Raw genomic sequence first — 21,859 nt, 5'->3', positions numbered from 1 at the left:
CCTATGCATCATATGCGCTTAACATCTACAAGTAGCAGACTTCTTAAATTCCTGTTCATACATCCTGTGCACAGGCATAAAGCTGCTGACTGGAAGCAGGAGGAAGATAAAACTAATAACCAGGGAACATAGAGAGATCTTGTTGGCGGTGGGAGCCGGTGCTGATGAGATTGACCTACAGATCCCAAAACATGGGAGCAAATGTGACGGGGAGAGAATATTGGTTTCCGCATTAAATAGAACTTGACACTCTTGGTGAATGGGAGTGTAGTGTCTGTAAGGTAGTGCATTTGTATATAGTCAGAATACATGCCATGTTATCTTGTGAACTGCCCTGAGATCTTTGGATGAAGGGTGGTATACTACTACTACTACTACTACTACTACTAATAATAATAATAATAATAATAATAATAATGCCATGTCTAGCTATAAATGTTTGGCAGCCAGAAATTTAGATTGAACAAAGGGAACGGAAGTTGAAAGACACTGCATGTGAAAGCTAATCCTTCCCATCTGCTACTGCATGAAAGCCATTGTGCATGGGCTGGGCATAACTAGGACTGAATGTTCTACTCTGTGCTAAATAAATAAAAGGCAGCCCTATGCCCAGGAAGACTGAATTATGTGGCTTTGCATAATTTCATTCTGCAGGTGCTAGGAGTCCAGGAAGTGACATTTTTGTTACTGACAAAAATGTGATATTGATAGTGATATTGATGCAGTATTGTGAGCTGGGAATAAAATGATAAAGTATTCCCCCCCTAAACTACAATGTCTATACATAGACTGCACTCAGGTATTTGTGCCTGACCATATTTAAAAAACAATAATGCACTGAATATTAATGATTCAATTTTTTTTTTATACAAAAGTAAATTTGTAATGTCATCTAGAGGGGACACGCAAAACACACTGCTATTCTCCTTGCCCAACAAGCTACCAGAGAGAGCCAGCTCCCTTGCATACTCTTAGAATCAAATAATTGTAGGGTTGGAATGTATCTTGCAGGTCATCTAGTTCCTGCATTGCAGGAATCTGGACTAAAACATCCAGGACAGATGGCCATTTAGCCTCTGCTTAAAAGTCTCCAATGAAGGAGAGTCCACCACCTTCCGAGGGAGTCCGTTCTTGTTTCAGACTTGCTATCCTCACTAAGAGTTTTTCCTATACTGTCCTAATGAAGGCAAAGTTAATGCTCCACTGAGAAACCCTGAATTCTTGTGTATTTATGTGTGAGAACGCAGGAAGTTTCATACCTCAGATCCTCATCTGTCCCTGATCTATCTTTAATCTAAGCCATTGCCCTTGCCTCTCTCCAAGTGTCACCACCAGTGAAGTTTCTGGTCCTTTTTTGCCAGGGGTGGCAGTGGCAGGGAGAAAAGGTATTTGTTTTTTGAGAGAAACTCACAATATTAGTTTCAGAATCCCTGTTTAAACCCAATAGCATTTGACTTGCTATGTGTGTTCTTTTCCAAGGCAGGATAGAATAGTAGTGAGAACCAGCCCACCTTTCTCTGTACAATGATTCTGGTTGTTTGCTTGATCTTCAGAACACCTTGCAAATTGTCTGTATGGTTGATGGCTTCTCTTGGAGTCATGTCCATCTTTCAGCGTGACTGTGCCTCATGGCTTAGCAAGATAATTTAGCTGTGTAGACCGATAACCCCTTTTTTGAGCTTTGTTATATTTTGCAGTCATCTCCACTAAGTGCTTGATTATGCTCCCAGTGTTTTAACAAAGATACCCATGCAAATGCTCTCCATTGTCATTTCTGTGCTCCTTCCCCACCCACATACATTGTGTAGCACAGAAGCTGCAAGGCCATCAGACAAATGGGAGAAGAATGCAGAGACTTAGGTAATTATAACAAAATCTCCCTGGAATTATTTGCAAGCTGTTTGTGAGATGAGGGAAGAATAACAGGGCAGAGATCAGAACATTCCTCACAAGGCTTTAGCTAGGCTAGAAACTTCAGAGAAGTGGGAGCAGGAGCAGCTAACTAAACACACATTTGACAGTAAATGACCCCTGGACGGTTAAGTCCAGTCAAAGGCAACTGGGGTGCGGTGCTCATCTCGCTTCAGGCCAAGGGAGCCAGTGTTTGCAGACAGCTTTCTGGGTCACGTGGCCAGCATGACTAAACCACTTCTGGCACAACGGGACATCGTGATGAGTGCCAGAGTGCACGGAAACGCTGTTTATCTTCATGCCACAGTGGTACTTATTTATCTACTTGCACTGGTGTGCTTTCAAACTGCTAGGTTGGCAGAAGCTGGGAAAGAGCAACAAGAGCCTACCCTGGATTTGAACCGCTGACCTTCCAATCAGCAAGCCCAAGAGGCTCAGCGGTTTAGACCACAGCGCAGTATTTGAGCTCATGTAGCTAAAGAGTATGAGCTTTAAGCAAAGAATTTCCCAAGTCTGTTCTTGCCCCTGCCTACTTCACTGCTCTCAGATCTTAACTGCAATATAGGAAGAACAATACAGTGGTACCTTGGGTTACATACGCTTCAGGTTACAGACTCCGCTAACCCAGAAATATTACCTCGGGTTAAGAACTTTGCTTCAGGATGAGAACAGAAATCGGGCTCTGGCGGCGCAGCAGCAGCAGGAGGCCCCATTAGCTAAAGTGGTGCTTCAGGTTAAGAATAGTTTCAGGTTAAGAACGGACCTCCGTAACGAATTAAGTACTTAACCTGAGGTACCACTGTACTCTCATTTAGACGTTTATTTCTTCATAAGGACCATGGAGAAAACAAAGTACTCTGAACACTTCACTGCTAATATAAATGGTGTTGCTGATCAGTACAATGATTTTTCAAGTTGTCCCTGCACAATGTTTTGTATGTACTGGGGGGGGGGGGCTGTTTTGCTATTTATTTTTATGCTGTGAACTGCCCTGAGATCACCAGACGAAGGGCAGTACTGTATACAAATTCAGTAACAACTTTTTAAAAAGCTCAATTTCGATGGTTTCCTAAAAAAAAAAGAAAAAAAAAAAGAAGCTCAACAAGTTCGAGGTCTTCCTCAAAAAAGCTGCTCAACAGCTTTCGGGGTGTCCTGGTTTTTACTTTCTGAAATATGGCCACCCTACGCCCTTGCTGTATGAAGGCAGCCTGTCTCCCTCCGCTTCCGCAGCGACAACACTAAGCCGTGCGCTCCTGACAAGAGAAGCGCCTGGCCAGAGCACCTCAGGGTGACAAGAAGTGCGCATGCGCCCCCGAGGCCTCCAAGTAAATCCCTTCACTTGGAGCCGCCAATAGAGAGGCGCGCGGGCCGGTGGGTGGGGTCCCGGCGAAGGGGGGCGGGGCGCCGCAAAGGGCGCGCCTGGAGGCGGAGGGCGAGCCAATGGGAGGCGGCGTCACATGGAGCCTATTGCGAGCTTCGTCTCTGTCCGACGGGCGCGAGCGGCGGGCGGGCCTTCGGCTGCACTTGGCTCCCTGAGGCAGCGGCGGCGGGAGGGGGGGCGTCGGTGTCGAGGGGCTCCCCTCCCCCAGGTCGCGAGGTAGGCGTGAGGCGGAGGAAAGTGCTCCCGGGGTGGGGCTGGGGGGACTCGGTTAAGGAAGGCAAACTCGGAAGCTCGGCGACCCTTCAGGAACGCCTTCTGAGCCCAAGCCCGGCGGCCGGTGGAACCTCCACGCCCAGGGGTAGTCTACCTTTGGGAGAGCTGGGGCAGGCGGAGGCCAGTCGCGAGAGGCGCTGGCGCCGACAGCCGCTTTCCGCCTAGAGACAGCAAGAAAAGAAAAGAAAAAGTAAGATACGCGGTGTTTGGAGGATCGGTAGACCAGTCCCCTCAAGCCGTGCGGCTGCTTCTGCGGCCCCTGACTTCCGCTGGCGCTTCTCTCTAGTGGCGTGGTCTCTTCCCAGAGAGCTGACGAGTGCAATGTGCGAACTAGATGTTTTGACAAAATGCGGAGCCTTGGAAATGAACACGAGGATGGCACCTGCGGCGAGAGGAAGGATGGCTGTTGGGAAAAGAGTCGTGGGAATAATGTGGTGGAAGTTAGTTCCTCTAGCTTTTGTGTTGTTGAGTCGAGCTGATTTTAATATGCGTCGAAATTGTATTTCTTCTTCTATTCATTTACACAGTTTATTATGTTTTGTTTACTTAAGAGAGCTGTGATGTATGCGTTGGGGAAGATTGCGTGTGTGGAAGATTAATGCCAAATCAATGAGTACAGAGAGATCTTTCAATGTTCCTGTTGACCATGCTTATCTGCATGCTTCCCAGAAGCTAGATGTAGACTCCTGATTTGAAACAAGACCTGCTGGTGATGGTGACATTTTCATGCTTCTAGCTGGCTGCTTTGGGGAACCAAGTAATGAAGCAGGTTTGATCCAGCAAAGTTATTATGGGGCTGTTGAGGAGGTACTTGTGATGGAGGCAGCGAAAGGTTTAGATTCAGGGTGAGGGGCATCTGGAGGCCAGAGAGAGGCTATGAGAAGAAAGAAGAAGAAAGCTTTGAAAAGGTGGCGGTGGATTTACTATTTATGAAGGCTTGTAAGAATCACTGGTGCATAATACATATTACATAGGGTGCACTGCACAGAATATTATGTGTGCCTCAGAGCACTTATACATAATCTTAGTAATACCAATAATACCAGTGCAAGATAGCCTTAGACAATGCAGATTCCCCCCCTCCCCGTTTCTGGTATGAAGATAATACTGCACACTGTCTGGTGTGCTCATGGTAGAGATGAGATATCTTTCCTGAGGACTTCCTGACTCACCTTCTTAGCCAGTATTCAACACCAGATCACTAAGTGTCATGGACAGGCTGGAAGCAGAGGAGCCTTGGGAGGCACCAGCTGGGGACCCCCCCCCCAGAAGGCTCAGAGCCAGGGGACTGGAGGTGGGATGACAATGAGTGGTCAGAGGGAGAAGAGGGAGCAGACTGAGAAGAGGAGGTGTCAGAAGCTGAAGAGGCAACAAGGTTTATTGAGTGGGGAGAGCCTGTTGCAGAGAGCAGTCCAGAATCAGATGCCAAAGCAGAGGCTGGAAGGGAGAGGGGGCAAGAAGCAGAGATCATGCAGGCTACTGAAGAAGCCAGGGGGTGTTTCCTCTCTTGATGCAACTAGCTCCCCTCTCCGCTGGTCTCAGATTGCTTTGGAAGGACCAAGGGAAGGAGGAGGCATAGGCAACTGTGGGAAGACGGGGACCTTCAGTCCTTGCAGCTGCCTCATAAGGGGCAAGATCTACCAGGACAGCTTGCTGCGCTCACTAGCCTGGCCTCCTGAGCTAATTGTGTTTCCTTGAATAACGAGTTGACTTCACTGATGCCCTGTGATTTATTGCTGACCTGCTCCTGACATCTGCACCTGACAGTGCTGCAGGCAGAGGGCGATCAATGAAATGAAGAAAGTTTTGTTTTTGTTTTATAAATTGTTGTTGTTCTTTACCTAAACAAGTTCACAAAGAAACTTATAACATGGTCTTAGCTAGTTTGTGCACTGTGGGATGATGCAGGATAGAGAAGCTGACCTTGGCAGTTGGGGGCAAAGTAAAAGTCTGAGAGTGGGGGTTGGGAGCTTCTGGATCCAGTGGACCATCTAATGTAAACTGTGGTTATATTGTCTGCAAATGAGTCTCTGTAGATGGTTGGTTGAGAGGGAGATTTGAAACCAGAGGAAGCCTGGAAGCCTGCCTTTGACTATTTATTGGCACTGTGGGTTAAACCACAGAGCATAGGACTTGCCGATCAGAAGGTCGGCGGTTCAAATCCCCGCGACGGGATGAGCTCCCGTTGCTCGGTCCCTGCTCCTGCCAACCTAGCAGTTCGAAAGCACGTCAAAGTGCAAGTAGATAAATAGGTACCACTCCAGCGGGAAGGTAAACGGCATTTCCGTGTGCTGCTCTGGTTCGCCAGAAGCGGCTTAGTCTTGCTGGCCACATGACCCGGAAGCTGTACGCCGGCTCCCTCGGCCAATAAAGCGAGATGAGCACCGCAACCCCAGAGTCGGTCACGACTGGACCAATGGTCAGGAGTCCCTTTACCTTTATATCCCACTCTTTGCCATGCAGTCCATGGGTGGGTTACATGCATATAACATCTTCCACCCCAAAGCCTTTGCAGAAGTGAGGTACACTTTTGGAGGGGAAGCGATTCCACAGTCTGAGGACCACCACAGAAAAAGCCCTCCTGTGCATTGCCACTTCACATGGTGGTGGAAATTCCAGTGTATTTCAACACATATTTGGGGCCCAATATGAGAGCACTGATTACTTACATTGGTGTTGATAAACCAATGAATCAGGAAGCCCTTGATTCAAATCTATCTTCTAGCATGAACTTACTCAGTGATCTATAGCAAGCAAATTTCTCGGACAACCTCATTTTCCCATCTGCAGTACAGAGATAGTAGTGCTGACCTGCCTTACAAGGTTATTGGAATTGCAACAAGATAATGCGAAGACTTGAACATTATAAAAGCATTAACTCAATGCTAGTTAGCATTATGGAAAGAAGACAATTACTGGGCTGCATAGAGATTTGTGCAGGGAGTTAGTGGACTGTTTCTGGGGGGTGGGGAGTTCTAGGAAGATCATAGGATTTATAAACGTGTTCAAACCAGTATAGGTTGAATTGTGCTGTGAAAGGGGTAATACAGGATGTTTCTACAAGCTGACATATTGTGGTTTTCGTTGGAAGAAATGATGTGTGCAGATTGGAGGAACACTTGTGGGTCTTTCTAGGATTGCTGTATGTATATGAGAAGAAACTGAAGGGATGTGAAATGAGAAACATTACTGTGGGACAGGTATTACCCAAGGAAAGGAGATGGTATGGTGGGCTGGACTCACTTGTCTTCTATATCAGGCCTTTAAGATTGTAATTTTTATTGCTTATGCTTGGCCAGCATAGTGTGATCTGATCTATAACTTGTGGAGGTGTTTATAGCTTTTGGTATCCTGACAAGTGTTTGTTTTTCCACCTGGCCTTCTCCCTTGCCAAATGCTTTGCTCATGGGATTATAATATTTGCTGTGGTGTAATTTTGTATTCTTTGGTTAGCATGGAAGAGCATATCAGGTAAAATCTTAGCTTTAATTCTTATCTTGAATGAAGGTGTTTTCATTGCCAAAGTATGACCTAGCCAACTGCCTGACTGCTTGGGTTTATACAATGGGTTTATCATACAAGTGTTGTAACAGGAAAACATAGAAGGTAGTTTCTTAGTGTATTGCAGGTTTGACAGTTTAATGGGAGCCTAATAAAAAGAAGGGTCTAGGATGTAAAGTATCTTGCTTATTATTCAAATGCTTTTCATAGATGCACAGTTCAACTAATCAGGGTTCTGAAGAGAACACTGTTGCACATATTGTTGTGTTTGTTTTTCTAAGACTAAGCAATAAGGTAACTGTGGATGGATTCCTGTTTGTTTTGTCGTGCTTGTTCTGTCCATTCTTGTTCAGACTGAAATCACTTCTTGTTTTATACATCTTCCCTTTCTCCAAAAGTAAACAGAACTTGATTTGCCCATGGGCCACAGATCTGAGTCGGCAAGGATGGCAGCCTGGATCTCAATCTCCTTTTTTGTTTAACTATTCTCCCAAGTGATTAGTCCTGTATTATTTAGTACAGCAGATGTGCAGATACTGAATGTGGTCTGTTAATTTTAGTGCTTTGTAGCAAACTCTTTCCCATTCCTTCTAATTGTGGTGAAGAAGTTCTGAATTTCAGGCCTTACTTCAAATGCAGCTGTGATACTTTGTTAAATGGAAGATGCATATAGTGTATTTCTCTTGGAGTAGAAATGAGCACATGGTGTATCTCTCAGCACTGTACTATTGTACTGGATAGAGTGTGTTGGCTTTAATATTGGAGGCTCAGCTACAAGTTGCTGCACAATTATAAGACTGTGCAAATGGCAGACAACATATATTAATGATTATTATTCATTAGTTTTATATCCATCTCCAATGGACACAAGGCAATGTACACTAGCTCCCAAAAAAATCTGAGAGGTGGGATAGACTAAGAGACTGACCAGCCTATGCCACCCAGTGGACTTCATGACAGATCTTTGCTCCAGTCCTAACACCCTATAACCACATACTTCCACACAAAAGGATAAATAAGAGAAAATATGCTGAACAAGAAGTGCTGTCAAAATACATGCAGATTGCTTGCTTTTCGTTCCTTTGAGGAAAGGGTGGAGGCAACACTTATCCTCAAGCTTTGCTCAGAAATTGACACTGGGATGCAAGATTAGTACCTGAGACAACCCAGAGAGTTGGTAGATTATGTCAGAATTGAACTGAGGTTTTTCAAAGTCCAGGTTCAGGCACTTTTATCTGCTAGACAATGCTGACTCTTACTGCCCATAATACTTGGTTTGGAGCATAGGATGCTGAATGGAAATAAACTTGTTAGTTTTAAAGGAAAACCATTTGTTTATTTTTGCCATTAATAGAATGTTTGTGCATGTGTGCCTCTGAAACCTGGCTTCCAGTTCCCTTTAAAGTGAAACTCTTGGAATTGAAAGATAGGTTCCAAGAGATAGAAGTTAAAAAATTCAATTCTGCATTGTTCTGCACCCTTCCTCTGGCTTGGCATTCCTTTCCATTTACCTCAGAAAATCTGGCCACACATGCAGTGTTAGAAACTCAGAAATATAAGGTAATTGTCAAATGGCACCTTAAACATAGGTTATGGTTACCACAACAGAATGTCTAGGTGCCATTTCCCCCAGGTTAGATTTATTATTGTTGTTCTTATTATACATTTTATTTCTATACTACTTTATATTTTAAATGAAAAAAAATCAAAGTGGTTTACAACATATTAAAACATCAAATAAAGCAATCCAGAATAAAACAAATTCAAGCTTCAAGGAAAATATTTCACATCCTTCTCTAAGTGGCATTCTGCCTTCCCCATATTTATTTACCTATTTAATTTATCTCATAGCATAGTAGAGGTACTCTAGGAAGCCAGTGTGGTGTAGTGGCTAGAGTATTGGGCTAGGACCTGGAAGATCAGAGTTCAAATCCCCACTTAGTCATGAAACTCACTGGGTGACCTTGGGCCAGTCACAGCCTCTTAACCTCCCTCACAGGGTTGTTGTAGGGATTAACTGAGTAGCGGGGTGAACCATGTACTCGTTGGAGAAAAAGGTGGGATATAAATGCAACAAATAAGCTCTTCTGCTTACCTACTTAGGAAACCTGGGGGGGGCAGCCAGATTGAGATGTCAGCCATCAGCCTGGCATCCACAGATCTCCATGGGGTCACAATTGGACCTGCCCCAGTTGCAAAGTGCACCTGGCTAATTTCAAACACTGCACACATGTTCTTCTCAAGTTAACTTTGATTTGGGGTCGTCCTCCCCTGCCCGTGTATGTGTGTGTTAAAAAATGTTAGGATAAAACATACCAAATTCAGATAAAGAAACCTAGACTGCAGAACCAGTATAATTTGTAGAGATATATTTATTTTTAATTACTATAATAGGAATGCTCAAGGAGAGGAAAAGCAGCATGTCCTTTGATCAAGTATGTGTCCTACATGAACTTGAGATGAACTCCTTAAACAACATAACACATAGTTTTCAGTAACAGGGATATAAATATATATTCCGTATAATTTGTGATCCTGAAGTGAATCAACCTCCTCTTTTTCAGAAGCCAAATAGTAGGTCTGATTTTATTTTATTTATTTTATTTTAAATACCAGGAGTAGAGAGGAACAGTTGGGTGGCGGTACAGAATTCTGCTCTTCCTACTTGTTCTGCATAAACAACCAGCAAGAAATTGCATTCCTAGACTGGAATTTTACTGCTGCATAGTATAACTGCCAGGAAGACCTGGCTGGTATTATGATCCTTTGGTCTCTATTGAAAGAAATGAGACCTCTGGTTTGACCAGATGTTTGAGTTAATGCTTGCTGCACCTGCTTTGGTATGAAAGAACACTTCATTGTACATTAAGCAGGAAAGTGTGTTTTCATTTGGGATCACTAGTCTTAGATTTAGAGATGGGAAAATATTTCCTAATGTTGACCATGTCAGTTGTTTGTGAAGAAAAGAATAGTTCTTTCAGGAATGGCTTCAACCCAGTGGGTTGAACTGAATGATCATAGAATCATAGAATCATAGAGTTGGAAGAGACCACAAGGGCCATCGAGTCCAACCCCCTGCCAAGCAGGAAACACCATGAGGTCCATTATAGTTCTTGGATGAGACTCCTATATAATGCACCCCTCCCTACCAGCTAGAACAGTGAGAAGATGAACTGAATAACACTTGGCTCCTGTGCCCATTTCTGCCTTATGTGATGATTTATAATGTGCCTGCTTTCTCATGTGCTGGTGGGTAACTTCACTATCACCCATGAAGTGCAGTGAGGCAGCTGCGTCAGGTTGGCAGGCTCTGGGCAGCTGGGACGGGTGGTACCACCACTTACACCACCTTATGAGACATGGGTGGCACTGTGGTCTAAACCACTGAGCCTCTAGGGCTTGTCGATCTGAAAGTCGGAGGTTTTTTAATCCGTGTGGCAATGGTGAGCTCCCGTTGCTCTGTCCCAACTTCTGCCACCCTAGCAGTTCAAAAGCACACCGGTGCAAGTGGATAAATAGGTACAGCCGTGGTGGGAAGGTAAACAGTGTTTCCATGCACTCTGGCTTCTGTCATGGTATTCCGTTGTGCCAGAAGTGATTTAGTCACGCTGGCCACATGACCCAGGAAGCTGTCTGTGGACAAACGCCAGTTCCCTTGGCCTGAAGCAAGATGAGTGCTGTATCCCATAGTCACCTTTGACTGGACTAAACCATCCAGGGGTCTGCTACAGCAATGCTGCCCCTCCCAGCTGCAGGGGCATCATTTTCAGTTTTGCCTGGAGTGGCAAAAGACCCTGGGCCAGCCCTGCTGTTACCTGTGCTTTAGAGCTGCTAGGAAGGATTGTTGTTTGGGTACTAGTGTATGTGGATTCTGGAAAAATTAAACAATCTGTGGATACTCCACATTATCCTTTTGCTTGAGCTGCCTTTCCTCTACAAACTGACTGTAACTAGAGGACTGGCACCTAAGACTCGAAAAGTGGAAAGTTGCCCAAAAACTTGCTCCGACCATAATGCTGTGAAAATGGAGATGAAACTAACACCAACCGGTTCCTTCAGATGCAGGATGAATGACACCTTATTTAGAGATCAAGAGGTTATCAAGAAGGCCCAAAAAACCTTGAGAGACTATTTTGAGATAAATTTGAATACTATCACTGAAAAAAGAATAATCTGGGATGCAAGTAAAGCAGTTATGAGGGGGTTTCTGATCCAACAGAATACAATAAAGAAGAGAGCCCAAAATGGAAAAAAAGATAAAATTTTGGAAAAAATAAAGGAGGGTGAGAAGAAACTAAGAGCGAAACCAAAGTCACAAGAGATTCTGAGAGACATAAAGTTATATCAAGTGCAATATATGAAGATGATGAACCAGGAAATTGAATGGAAAATTAAACAAATGAGACAAAAGACATTTGAATCGGCTAATAAATGTGGAAAATTGTTAGCTTGGCAAATGAAAAAAAGACAAAAGCTCAATACTATCACTAATTTGGAAGTGGAAGGAAAGAACATTCAGAATCCAGTGGAAATTAGAAAATGCTTCCAGAGGTATTTTAAAGAGTTATATACACAAGGGCCACAGAAAGAGTTTGATATAGACCAATTTTTGAAAACAAATGGATTACAAAAAATCTCTCAAGAAAATAAGATAATGCTGAACTACAAAATTACAGAATAGGAGGTAGAAGGTGCCATTCAGAATATGCAGTTGGGTAAATCTCCAGGGCCGGATGGCTTAACCTCAAAATACTGTAGATCTTTGAAAGATTGGTTAATTCAGCCACTAAAGGAGGTTTGTAATGAAATTTTGGAGGGGGGGAAAGCGCCAGAGTTGTGGAAGGAAGCCTATATTACACTTATACCGAAAACTGAGTCTGAAAAGACACAACTTAAGAACTACCGCCCCATATCCCTGCTCAATGTGGATTACAAAATATTTGCTGATATTTTGGCTAATAGATTAAAAAAAGTATTAGTGGAAGAGATACATAAGGACCAAGCTGGCTTTCTCCCAGGTAGACACTTGTCTGACAACACAAGGAACATAATTAATATTTTGGAGAAGTTGCAAGTGAACATTAATACTAAAGCAGTTTTAATTTTTATAGATGCGGAGAAAGCCTTTGACAATATTTCTTGGAATTTTATGAAGAAAAATCTTCAGGGGATGGGGGTGGGTCAAGGGTTTGAAAATGGTATAAGTGCAATTTATTCAGAACAAAAGGTTAAGCTAATAGTTAATAATGTGATGACAGAGGAATTTAAGATAGAGAAAGGGACACGACAAGGCTGCCCAATTTCCCCATTGCTTTTTATTTCGGTCCTGGAGGTTTTGTTAAATATGATTAGAAGGGACCGTCTGATTAAAGGTATTCAGGTCGGAGCCAAACAATACAAATTGAAAGCTTTTGCAGATGACCTAGTTTTGACGTTACAGGAGCCAGAATCTAGTACGAAAAGAGTATTAGAACTAATTCAAGAATTTGGTCATGTGGCAGGATTTAAGCTGAACAAGTCAACAACTAAAGTTCTTGAGAAAAATTTAACATCGATTGAGAAAGAGAGGTTTCAGAAGGAGACAGGTTTAACATTAGTTAAGAAAGTAAAATATCTGGGGGTTAACATGACGGCTAAGAACTTAAATCTATTTAAAGATAACTATGAGAAATGTTGGACAGAAGTGAAAAAAGACTTAGAAATATGGTCAAATTTGAAGCTTTCCTTGTTGGGTCGAATTGCAGCTATAAAGATGAATGTATTGCCAAAAATGTTATTTCTGTTTCAATCATTGCAAATTTTGGACAAGATGGACTGTTTCAAGAAGTGGCAGAGAGATATTTCTAGATTTGTCTGGCAGGGCAAGAAGCCCAGAATAAAATTTAAAATATTAACTGATACAAAGGAAAGAGGCGGATTTGCCCTGCCAGACCTTAAACTTTACTATGAATCAGCAGCATTCTGCTGGTTGAAAGACTGGCTGCTTCTTGAGAACACGGACATTTTGGACCTAGAAGGTTTTAACAATGTTTTTGGGTGGCATGCATATTTGTGGTACGACAAGGTTAAAGCACATAAAGCATTTAAAAACCATATTGTCAGGAAAGCATTGTTCAATGTCTGGTTAAGATACAAAGACTTATTGGAAAATAAAACCCCAAGGTGGTTGTCACCAATGGAAGCGAAGGCTCAGAAAAAGCTCAATATGGAGGCCAAATGGCCGAAATATTGGGAAATATTGGAACAAGAAGGAGATAAATTGAAATTGCAGAGTTTTGAGAAATTAAAAGATAAAGTGCGAGACTGGCTTCATTATTATCAAATAAGAGAGGCCTACAATTTGGACAAAAAAAATGGCTTCCAGGTGGAAAAATCAAAATTGGAAACAGAATTGTTAGATCCCAAAACTAAGATACTTTCAAGAATCTATAACTTGCTGCTAAAATGGAATACGCAGGATGAAACGGTTAAATCTGCTATGATTAAATGGGCACAAGATATTGGTCATAACATTATGTTTGCTGACTGGGAACAGTTGTGGACCACCGGTATGAAATTTACGGCATGTAATGCCTTAAGAGAGAATATTATGAAAATGATATACAGGTGGTACATGACACCAGTCAAGCTTGCAAAAATATATCATTTGCCCGATAACAAATGTTGGAAATGTAAAGAAAATGAAGGCACATTCTTTCACCTTTGGTGGACGTGCCCAAAGATTAAGGCTTTCTGGGAGATGATCTATAATGAAATGAAAAAGGTATTTAAATATACCTTCCTGAAGAAACCAGAGGCCTTTCTCCTGGGCATAGTCGACCAATTGGTGCCAAAGAAGGATAGAACTTTCTTCATGTATGCAACAACAGCAGCAAGAATACTCATTGCAAAGTATTGGAAGACACAAGATTTACCCACCCTGGAAGAGTGGCAGATGAAGGTGATGGACTATATGGAATTAGCGGAAATGACTGGCAGAATCCGAGACCTGGGAGAAGAGTTGGTGGAAGAAGATTGGAAGAAATTTAAAGACTATCTGCAGAAACACTGTAAAATTAATGAATGTTAAAAATGATGTTGGATTGAAAATAAGTGGCATTAGCAACAAAGTTAATGAGAATATGCAAAAATGAATTGATAGTGGATGAAAATATAGAGTTATAATATGTTAAGATATAGAGTTAAGATAAACGAAAGAGGGTAAGGATTTGCTGATTTGATTATTTAAATGGGAATACAAAAAGGGGAGGTGTGAGGAGGTCAAGGAAACAAGCTTATGAGTTTAAAGTTACAAAAAATGGGTTTGTTTTTAATTCTTTTTTATCTATCTGTTTTTTGTATTTTGTATTTTTTTTCTTTTTTCTTTTTTATGTATTTTTGTATGTTTTCTTTTTCTTTTTCTTTTTTTCTTTTCCTACGGTTTGTTTGTTTTTTTGTATTCTGTAAACCTATGTTTTTGTAAAATTTCAATAAATATTTTTAAAAAAACAACAACAAACTGACTGTAACCCTGTTTCTCTGTTTTAGACTTCATGTATTTGGAAGCTCTTCCTGATATTATCAAAAGGGAAGTGGTGTAGGGGTGTGAATCATTCACTATATATATTACATTGTATTACACACACTCTCTATGTTCCTGAGAGTATGCGTTGCTGAAGACTACGTTTCCTGAAAGCGTTTTAGGTTTCCTTAATGAGGTCTCTGTTTCCTCCCACCTAGGGACTTGGAAGAATTGGCAGAATGCCACTGTGCCATTGTGCAGTGAAGCACAGTGAATCAGACATGGAGGGGTGTCGTTTTTCACCTTCTGGAGGGCTGAGGGTATATCTTCACTGGCAGGGTGAGCAGGAGGAACAGTACCAGACTTATATGCAAGGGACTCCTTGTGCTGAAGAGATCTGCATCGATATTGCACAGAAGATTGGTAAGTGGCCCATAGGGCTTGTTTAGGGAAACATGTAGCCCTTCTTGGAGAAGTGCCTTATCGCCCATGTTGTTCAATATCTATAGAAAACCATTGGAATATGACATCCAGAGGCTTGGGCTGCAGTGGAGCCTTGCAATTGGATTTCTGTGGAGTTGTACTCCCCCTGAAGGAGCAAGCTCACTGTCTGAGAGCCCTCCTGGACTCAACATTTTACATGGAGGTATATGTGGTGGCAGTGGTGGCTTCTGCTAGCTTAGGGTTGTAGCTGGTGTACCAGTCCTAACTAGAGAAGGCAGACCTTGCCTTCCAGTGACATCCAGACAAGACTACTGTAATGATATATAGGCACTGCACTCTATGTGGGCAGCCTTTAAAGATGGCTTGATACAAAATGCAGCCACTCAGATGCCAGTGGGGGCAAGGCTGTGGGAACATGTGACATCATTCTTGTACTGGATGCACTGGTTGCTGGTGTATTTCTGAGCCCATTTAAGTGCTGCTGTTGATCATTGAAGCCCTAAATGACCAAGTTGTTAGAGCAGCTTCCATCACCTGTATGAACTTGCCTATGCTTTAAGAAAACTCCAGGGACCTTGCTAATGTGCTCACCGGTGAGACTAATTAGGTGGGCAGGCATGAGATATGGCCTCCTTGGTGTTGGCCTCATGTCTGTGAAACTCCCCTCCTGACCAAGTCGAGATTTCCTATTGCAACTGAAATCTCCACAGCACCACCTGCTTGAGCGGGAGAGCGAGGGCAGCCTTCTTGACTGACCACAAATGCTGGTAAGCTGTTACCAACTATTGAGCTTCTGGCATTCCCTTTCAGTCTTGCTCCCCAGGAAGCCTTTTGATGTTCTGAGACTTTCAATTGTGGAACAATTTGCATACATAACAAACAAGCTGCTCTTTTACCACAAGCTTAGTCCTTCTGTGGTAGCAAAACCCCCACCCCCCACCCCGTTTCTGAAGGCTGTAGCAGCTGATTTTTCAGCCCACCCATTGCCACCTCTCCTTCAAAGCTCCTTTTAATGAGGAGCATTTTCAGCTCTGCTTTTGGATCCTGGTGAATAGGAGAGGGGTGCATTGGTGTCACTCCCCTTCTTCCTTCTCTTCCAGGCAATCATCTCCCCTACCCCCTTTTGCCACCTGATAGAGCATCTAGTTCAATTTAAGGGAGCAAGAGAGAGAGGCTTGCAACATGGCTGAGGTGGGAAGGGAATCAGGGAAGAGTGGAGTGGGTGCTTTGTTGTCCTCCTGTTTTTGGGCATTCCTTTCTTGTAATGCTGGAAGGTTGCTTTGGTGAGGTTTGGGACCTCCTTTCTTCCCCCAACCCCCATTATTTAGGAGGAATGCTCCTAAAACTATATTTCTACTGCCCCTCCCTCCTCTTCTCACAGCCCGTCTCCCAAATAATCTACTTTCCCATCACTATTCCACAGTAGTTTCACGTCTCTCCCTCCCTCCCTCTCAAATTTCTTTCAAGTTCAGCATCATAGTAAAACAAGTCAAACTGCTGGAATCTCCCCATTTAATTCTGCCTTCACATCCAGCACTTCCTTTCTCAGTAATTCTGCCAGTAGGTTAATAACTTTGGTTCTGATGTCTTCTCCTTCCTCTGGAATTACTCTGAGTCTTAAGCAGAACTCATTTTTTCTCAGCTCCATTAATGCTGAATTATCCAAACATATTTCCATCTCTCTATTTATCACTTCATTTTTTGTTTCTAAGGTCTCAACTTTATCATTTAATTGGCCTACTTCCCCAGTCAATTGTGTATAGGATGCCTCTATTTTATTGACTGATCCTTCTAATCTTCTAAATTTTCTAATTCTTCTTCTAAAGTCTCTATTGACCTCTTAAGAGACTTTGTTTGCTCTGTCGTCATCTGCATAAGAATATCCACAGTGAGCAGGGACCCTGAAGATCTCATTCTCTCCCCACACTTCTCTTTCTTCTTTTCCTTTTCTTGTAAGCAGCATTCTGAATGTTGAAGTTTTTCTTGCTTCACTTTATTAGAATTTCTGTCTCTAAACAGCTTCTATCCCTTCAGCAATTTAACCTTGTTTTGGCAACAACATGAGATATGGCAAATTCCATCCTCAGGAATACAGTGTTAGCTGGCAAAGTAGCTTTCAATTACTTAAAACACTTTAGTCAAAGAGTAAGAAAAAATAAAAAGCTTCATATATGTCCCTTGTCCATTTAAAACTTTCTCATTTCACACCATAAATCCAGCTTTTTGTCACTTTTATGATGGCGTGAACAGTAGCTTGCTTGCCTTCTCCTTCTTTATTATGGAAAGCAGTTCACTCACCAGGTGTTGGTTTTTGCTTTTTGCTAACAGACTTAGAAACTCTTTTAGGTTGTAAATTATCTCATTCCGAAGGCAATTAAGAAAGGGAGGTAGTCTTGGTGCCCATAATAGGACTGCAGTGTAGTTTGAGCAAGTTGACAATTCTCAGCTTCCAGTCACTCACTCACAGGGCAGGAGATGAGCCCCTCAGCAGTCCCACTGTCCCACGAGGAGCAATCCCTTCTTTCCAGCTCCTTTTCAGAAGTGAATAGGTACAAGTAGATAAATAGGTACTGCTCCGGCGGGAAGGTAAACGCCGTTTCCGTACACTGCTCTGGTTCGCCAGAAGCGGCTTAGTCATGCTGGCCACATGACCAGGAAGCTGTACGCTGGCTCCCTCGGCTAGTAAAGCGATATGAGCGCCACAACCCTAGAGTCGTCCGCGACAGGACCTAACGGTCAGGGGTCCCTTTACCTTTACCTTTAACACCACGGAAACAAATGCTAATATGCCCGGGAACATCACCAAAATGCTGGAGAGGATGTACCTCCACAGGCACATACCTCCACATGTGGTGGGAATGTCCTAAAATCCAACTCTTCTGGACGTCAGTCATGTAAGAAATATGCAAAATAACTAAGCAAGTATTAGAACTGGCCCAGAATTGGCCCTACTAAACATCTTCCAAGTCAATAATGCCCACTCACAAAGAGCTCATAACCCCCCTACTCTCGGCAGCCAGAAACATCATAGCCAGAGACTGGAGAGACCTGTCAGGAGTAAGCATAGACCAATGGTATCAAATAGTATGGGAAACAGCCTTATTAGAAAAATTAACCAACAAACTGAAACTGACACGGGGACAAATAGAAGAAGACGCCTTCACCCCAATATGGTTACCCTTTATCACATACACAGCTCAACAAGACAATAACAAGAACCCGCCAACAGCATTTGAATCAATCTGGCTAACCTGATCCAAAAACACACACACACATCCCACTCACACATGAAAAATAGGTTCACCACAGCCAATCACAAACAAACAACCACACCCTAGGCCAACTCCAACCTCTCTCACCACCAAAGGAATACAAGTGAATAGTAAAGAGAACCCAGACAAGTGACCCTGACACAAAACCCCACGTATACAGTAAGTAGAATACAAGCATTGCCACCTGGCCCCACCCCACTCACCATTCCCCCCTCCCCCTTCTTCCCAATGTAGCACTAATGTCTCAACAAATGAAACTGATCTGTAGAAAATATAACTTGAAAAAAGAGGCATTGCACATAAACCAATAAATCTTTAATAAAAATATATTAAAAATGAAAAGAAAAGAAGTGAAGCTGGCAGCCAGACTTGTGTCTAGCTATCAGCAAACATCACACTGTTATCACCATTGGTAAAAAACTGACAAAATACCTTCAGTCTGCTGTGATCCCTCCCCTGGAAGTCCCCAGGATAAAAGGATCTCTAATAAAAGGACTAGAAAAGTATTTTGTAGGGGGATGAGTGGTTTGTTTGATTTCCTGCAGCTCCTTATCACATACAGTTGTATAAATCTGCAGTTACATAAAAGAAGTCTGATAGATGACCGTGGACTGCAAATTGCTTTACAATCTGAAGCTGTTCAGCTAGGCTTAAAGCCTTGGGCATTCTGCCTATTTTTTTTTAGCTTGGCAGGGCCTTAACGCTTGGATCCAAACCTAGGAGTACCTTCACATTCTATACATTTTGGGGTAGACTTGTGGCATGCTTTGACTTTATAGAACAGTGGGATTTTATGAGCTTTGTTGCCCTTTTTATATTTGTGAATGTATTTGAGCTGAAGCTTAGTCCACACATTCAGTGGAACTTCTCCTGGAAGGAAGATCCTGAGATCCTGAAACCTAGTCCATTGGTCACCAGCTGTCAGGGACTAGAAGAGACCACCTCTGCGACCATGCCAGCATATACCTAATTACATTATACCATTGTGTAGATAGTAGACCACTTTGGGAGCCAACCTTAGCTGAAAAACAGGTTATAGATAAATGTTTTGAGGTAGAATAGACTGTACCACTTCAGACTGCAGGCAAAGGACCACATTTCTAATGCTCTCTGCAGATAGCCTGCTCCCCATAGTGCTAGTTTTCTAAACTGAAATCTTTCTTGCTTTTGTGCTAGTTCTTAATGCTGGGAGCTTTTTAAATTGCCCTCATGATTTTTTTAAAAAGGCACCTCTCACCTGCACATGTAGACCATGGGCCCCAGGAGCAGAGGAGTAAAATTTTATGTGCCGCTGACTTCTGTACTGCCCAGCACAGCAGCTGATGCAGCTCCATAATACGGTACTTTAAGTCAGGTTGGAGTGATGTTTGTGTGTGCCTAAAACCTCTTCAGTGGAAGTTCAGAGCAGGAGGTCCTTTCTCTAAAAAGAAAAAAAGCATTTGTGTATGCACCCTAATCCTGGGGATAGGAACCTCAGTTCTGCCTTTAGATGACATTGGGATGCAGTAAAGATAATGTTACAACTGACAAGGATGCTTTCTTGGTTTCATTTAATATGCTATCTTATTTGTATTGATCGTTTCCCCAACCCTGGGCTCAGGGTTATCTCAGGGAAAGGATCAGTTAGAAATTAGTGCCTTTTAAGGAGTGACTACCGAGCTGTGCCCAATATGATAATTTCCTTCAACATTTCTTACTAGATCTTTTTGTCTTCCACAGGAATCACGCCAATCTGCTTGAGCTTCTTTGCACTGTATGATCCACTGGCCAAATTATGGTTCCCTCCTAACCATGTGTTTGACATAGATAGTGGCATTAAGTTGATTCTGCATTTTCGGTTGAGGTAAGAACATCCTTTCCCCATGTATTTCACCTTCACTTCTGTTGTTTTGGGATTAAATATTTATTGGCGTTACAACTGGGTGCTTGTAGAGCCCCCTGCCTAGCACCCATGAGCCCATGAAGATGTTTGAGCTTTCATTTAGATAAAAAGTTATGGAGCAAAATGTGCAGGTACCCTTCTAAGTGATTTCTGTGAAATGAGCCAACCTAGCTTCTCCTGCCTGTCAGTGATTTTAGCTGGTGAAGGAAGTCAGAACTGTGATTGGTAAGTGAGTTTTTTGGACACCATGCAATAGAAATCCCCAGACTCCTCAAGAAGTGCTATTTTCCCTTCTTGTTTAGTACACTTCACTTCTTCATCTTAAACATTTATATTCCCCTTGTGCGTTTAACTGCTGTATCTCCACAATCGGAAATAGCAGGACATAGCTTCCCATGGTAAACCTGAGATTGTGCAGGGGATGGGATGAGAAGCAGGAATGACTGCACTCCCTCTAATTCTGTGTTATGCCATGACCTCATGGCAGCCATTTGTGACTGGTACCCATGGCCATGTCTCTGAAAATACAAAATGTGCCCATCAGTCTGGTAAGGTTGGTTGTCCCTGTTGTAGCAGGTACCGGGGAATATGCTGACCCCTGAATTATTAGGTCAGTTGATCGTAATTGGGTAGTGCTCAAAACTAATCAAGAAGCAGGTTGATCTCCTTCTCTGTGATTTATGTCCAGAGCTCAGACAACATACTGTAAGCATATGCTTTCTAAAAAGTTCACACACTGTATATGGTGATTAGATGTAAAAATACTTACATTGTAAAGAAGATCATGTGCTGGAATTCTCTCCACTCATAATGGTAATAGGCAGGTACCATTTTGCATAAAAGATACCTAGTTTAGTCAAGTCCAGGCATAGGCACACTCGGCCCTCCAGATGTTATGGGCCTACAACTCCCATCATCCCCGACCACTGGTCTTGTTAGCTAGGCATGATGGGAGTTGTAGGCCTAAAACATCTGGAGGGCCGAGTTTGCCTGTGCCTGGTCAAGTCTGTGGCCCTGACAAGCTCAAGTAGTACTTTGGTTTATTTTGTTAGCACAGTTACACAGATATGCTGAAACAAGGCATTCAGAATAAGCATATTCATTGCTTCCTACTGGTTCTGAACGACCTTTATGAAGCAAGGACTTTTAACATATCAGACAAGTACCCAGCCAGTGAGCATATTCTCAGTTTAGAGTTAGCAGCTTCTGCAGACGCTTGTGAAATAACTGGATAAATTTGGTGTTAGCATCTGGATATTACGTCACTATTCTAACCCCGGTTGTGAGGGGTTCCATAGGACCAGTACTGTCACCCATGTTGTTCAGTATACATGTGTCAAACTGCTAGGTAGGAGAGGAGTGTTACCACTGTGTTTCCAAAGTCTTCAAATCCCTTTTGCCTGGATCTGCATACCTTTGGGGTCATCTCTTTCCCCCTGCGTTCTGCCATTGTTTAAAGTCAAGTCAGCCTTGGCAAGGATAATGGCTTTTTTATGGTGGTCCTGGGTCTGTGGAATGGCATCTTGGAAGAGGTTTACTGAATCACGGTCTTTGGTGCATTCAGAAGGGGCTACACATCATTCTTCAGAAAGATGTTTAGAAGACAGTGGATTTGGGTCCTTAAGTGCTGCTTTTTATGTTTTAAAAACATTGGTACAAGCAGCATAATAATAATAATAATAATAATAATAATA

The 21,859-nt window shown here is 42.7% G+C and overlaps 1 protein-coding gene across 7 annotated transcripts in view; it reads left to right on the top strand.

Annotated features, from left to right (window-relative positions):
* The first annotated feature begins 3,327 nt into the window (after positions 1-3,327).
* TYK2 (tyrosine kinase 2) overlaps positions 3,328-21,859 on the top strand; it is a 52,334-nt gene continuing 33,802 nt past the window's right edge. For 3 of the 7 annotated variants that reach the window (XR_014542969.1, XR_014542970.1, XM_083592899.1), the window contains exons 1-3: positions 3,328-3,508; positions 14,786-14,990; positions 20,003-20,126. Coding sequence is in view for 4 of the 7 variants with exons in the window: in XM_083592899.1 (XP_083449025.1) it covers positions 14,807-14,990; positions 20,003-20,126 (308 nt within the window). In the remaining 3 variants the exon portion in view is untranslated. Of the gene's footprint in view, positions 3,756-3,831; positions 4,006-4,310; positions 4,335-14,785; positions 14,991-20,002; positions 20,127-21,859 lie in introns of those variants that run through there. The other 4 variants (XM_083592900.1, XR_014542971.1, XM_083592897.1 and 1 more) reach the window with 4 other exon arrangements.

This window comes from Podarcis filfolensis, assembly GCF_964270895.1.
Source record: "Podarcis filfolensis genome assembly, chromosome: 17".
Lineage (NCBI taxonomy): Eukaryota > Metazoa > Chordata > Lepidosauria > Squamata > Lacertidae > Podarcis > Podarcis filfolensis.
This window is presented reverse-complemented; position numbering and strand designations above follow the sequence as displayed.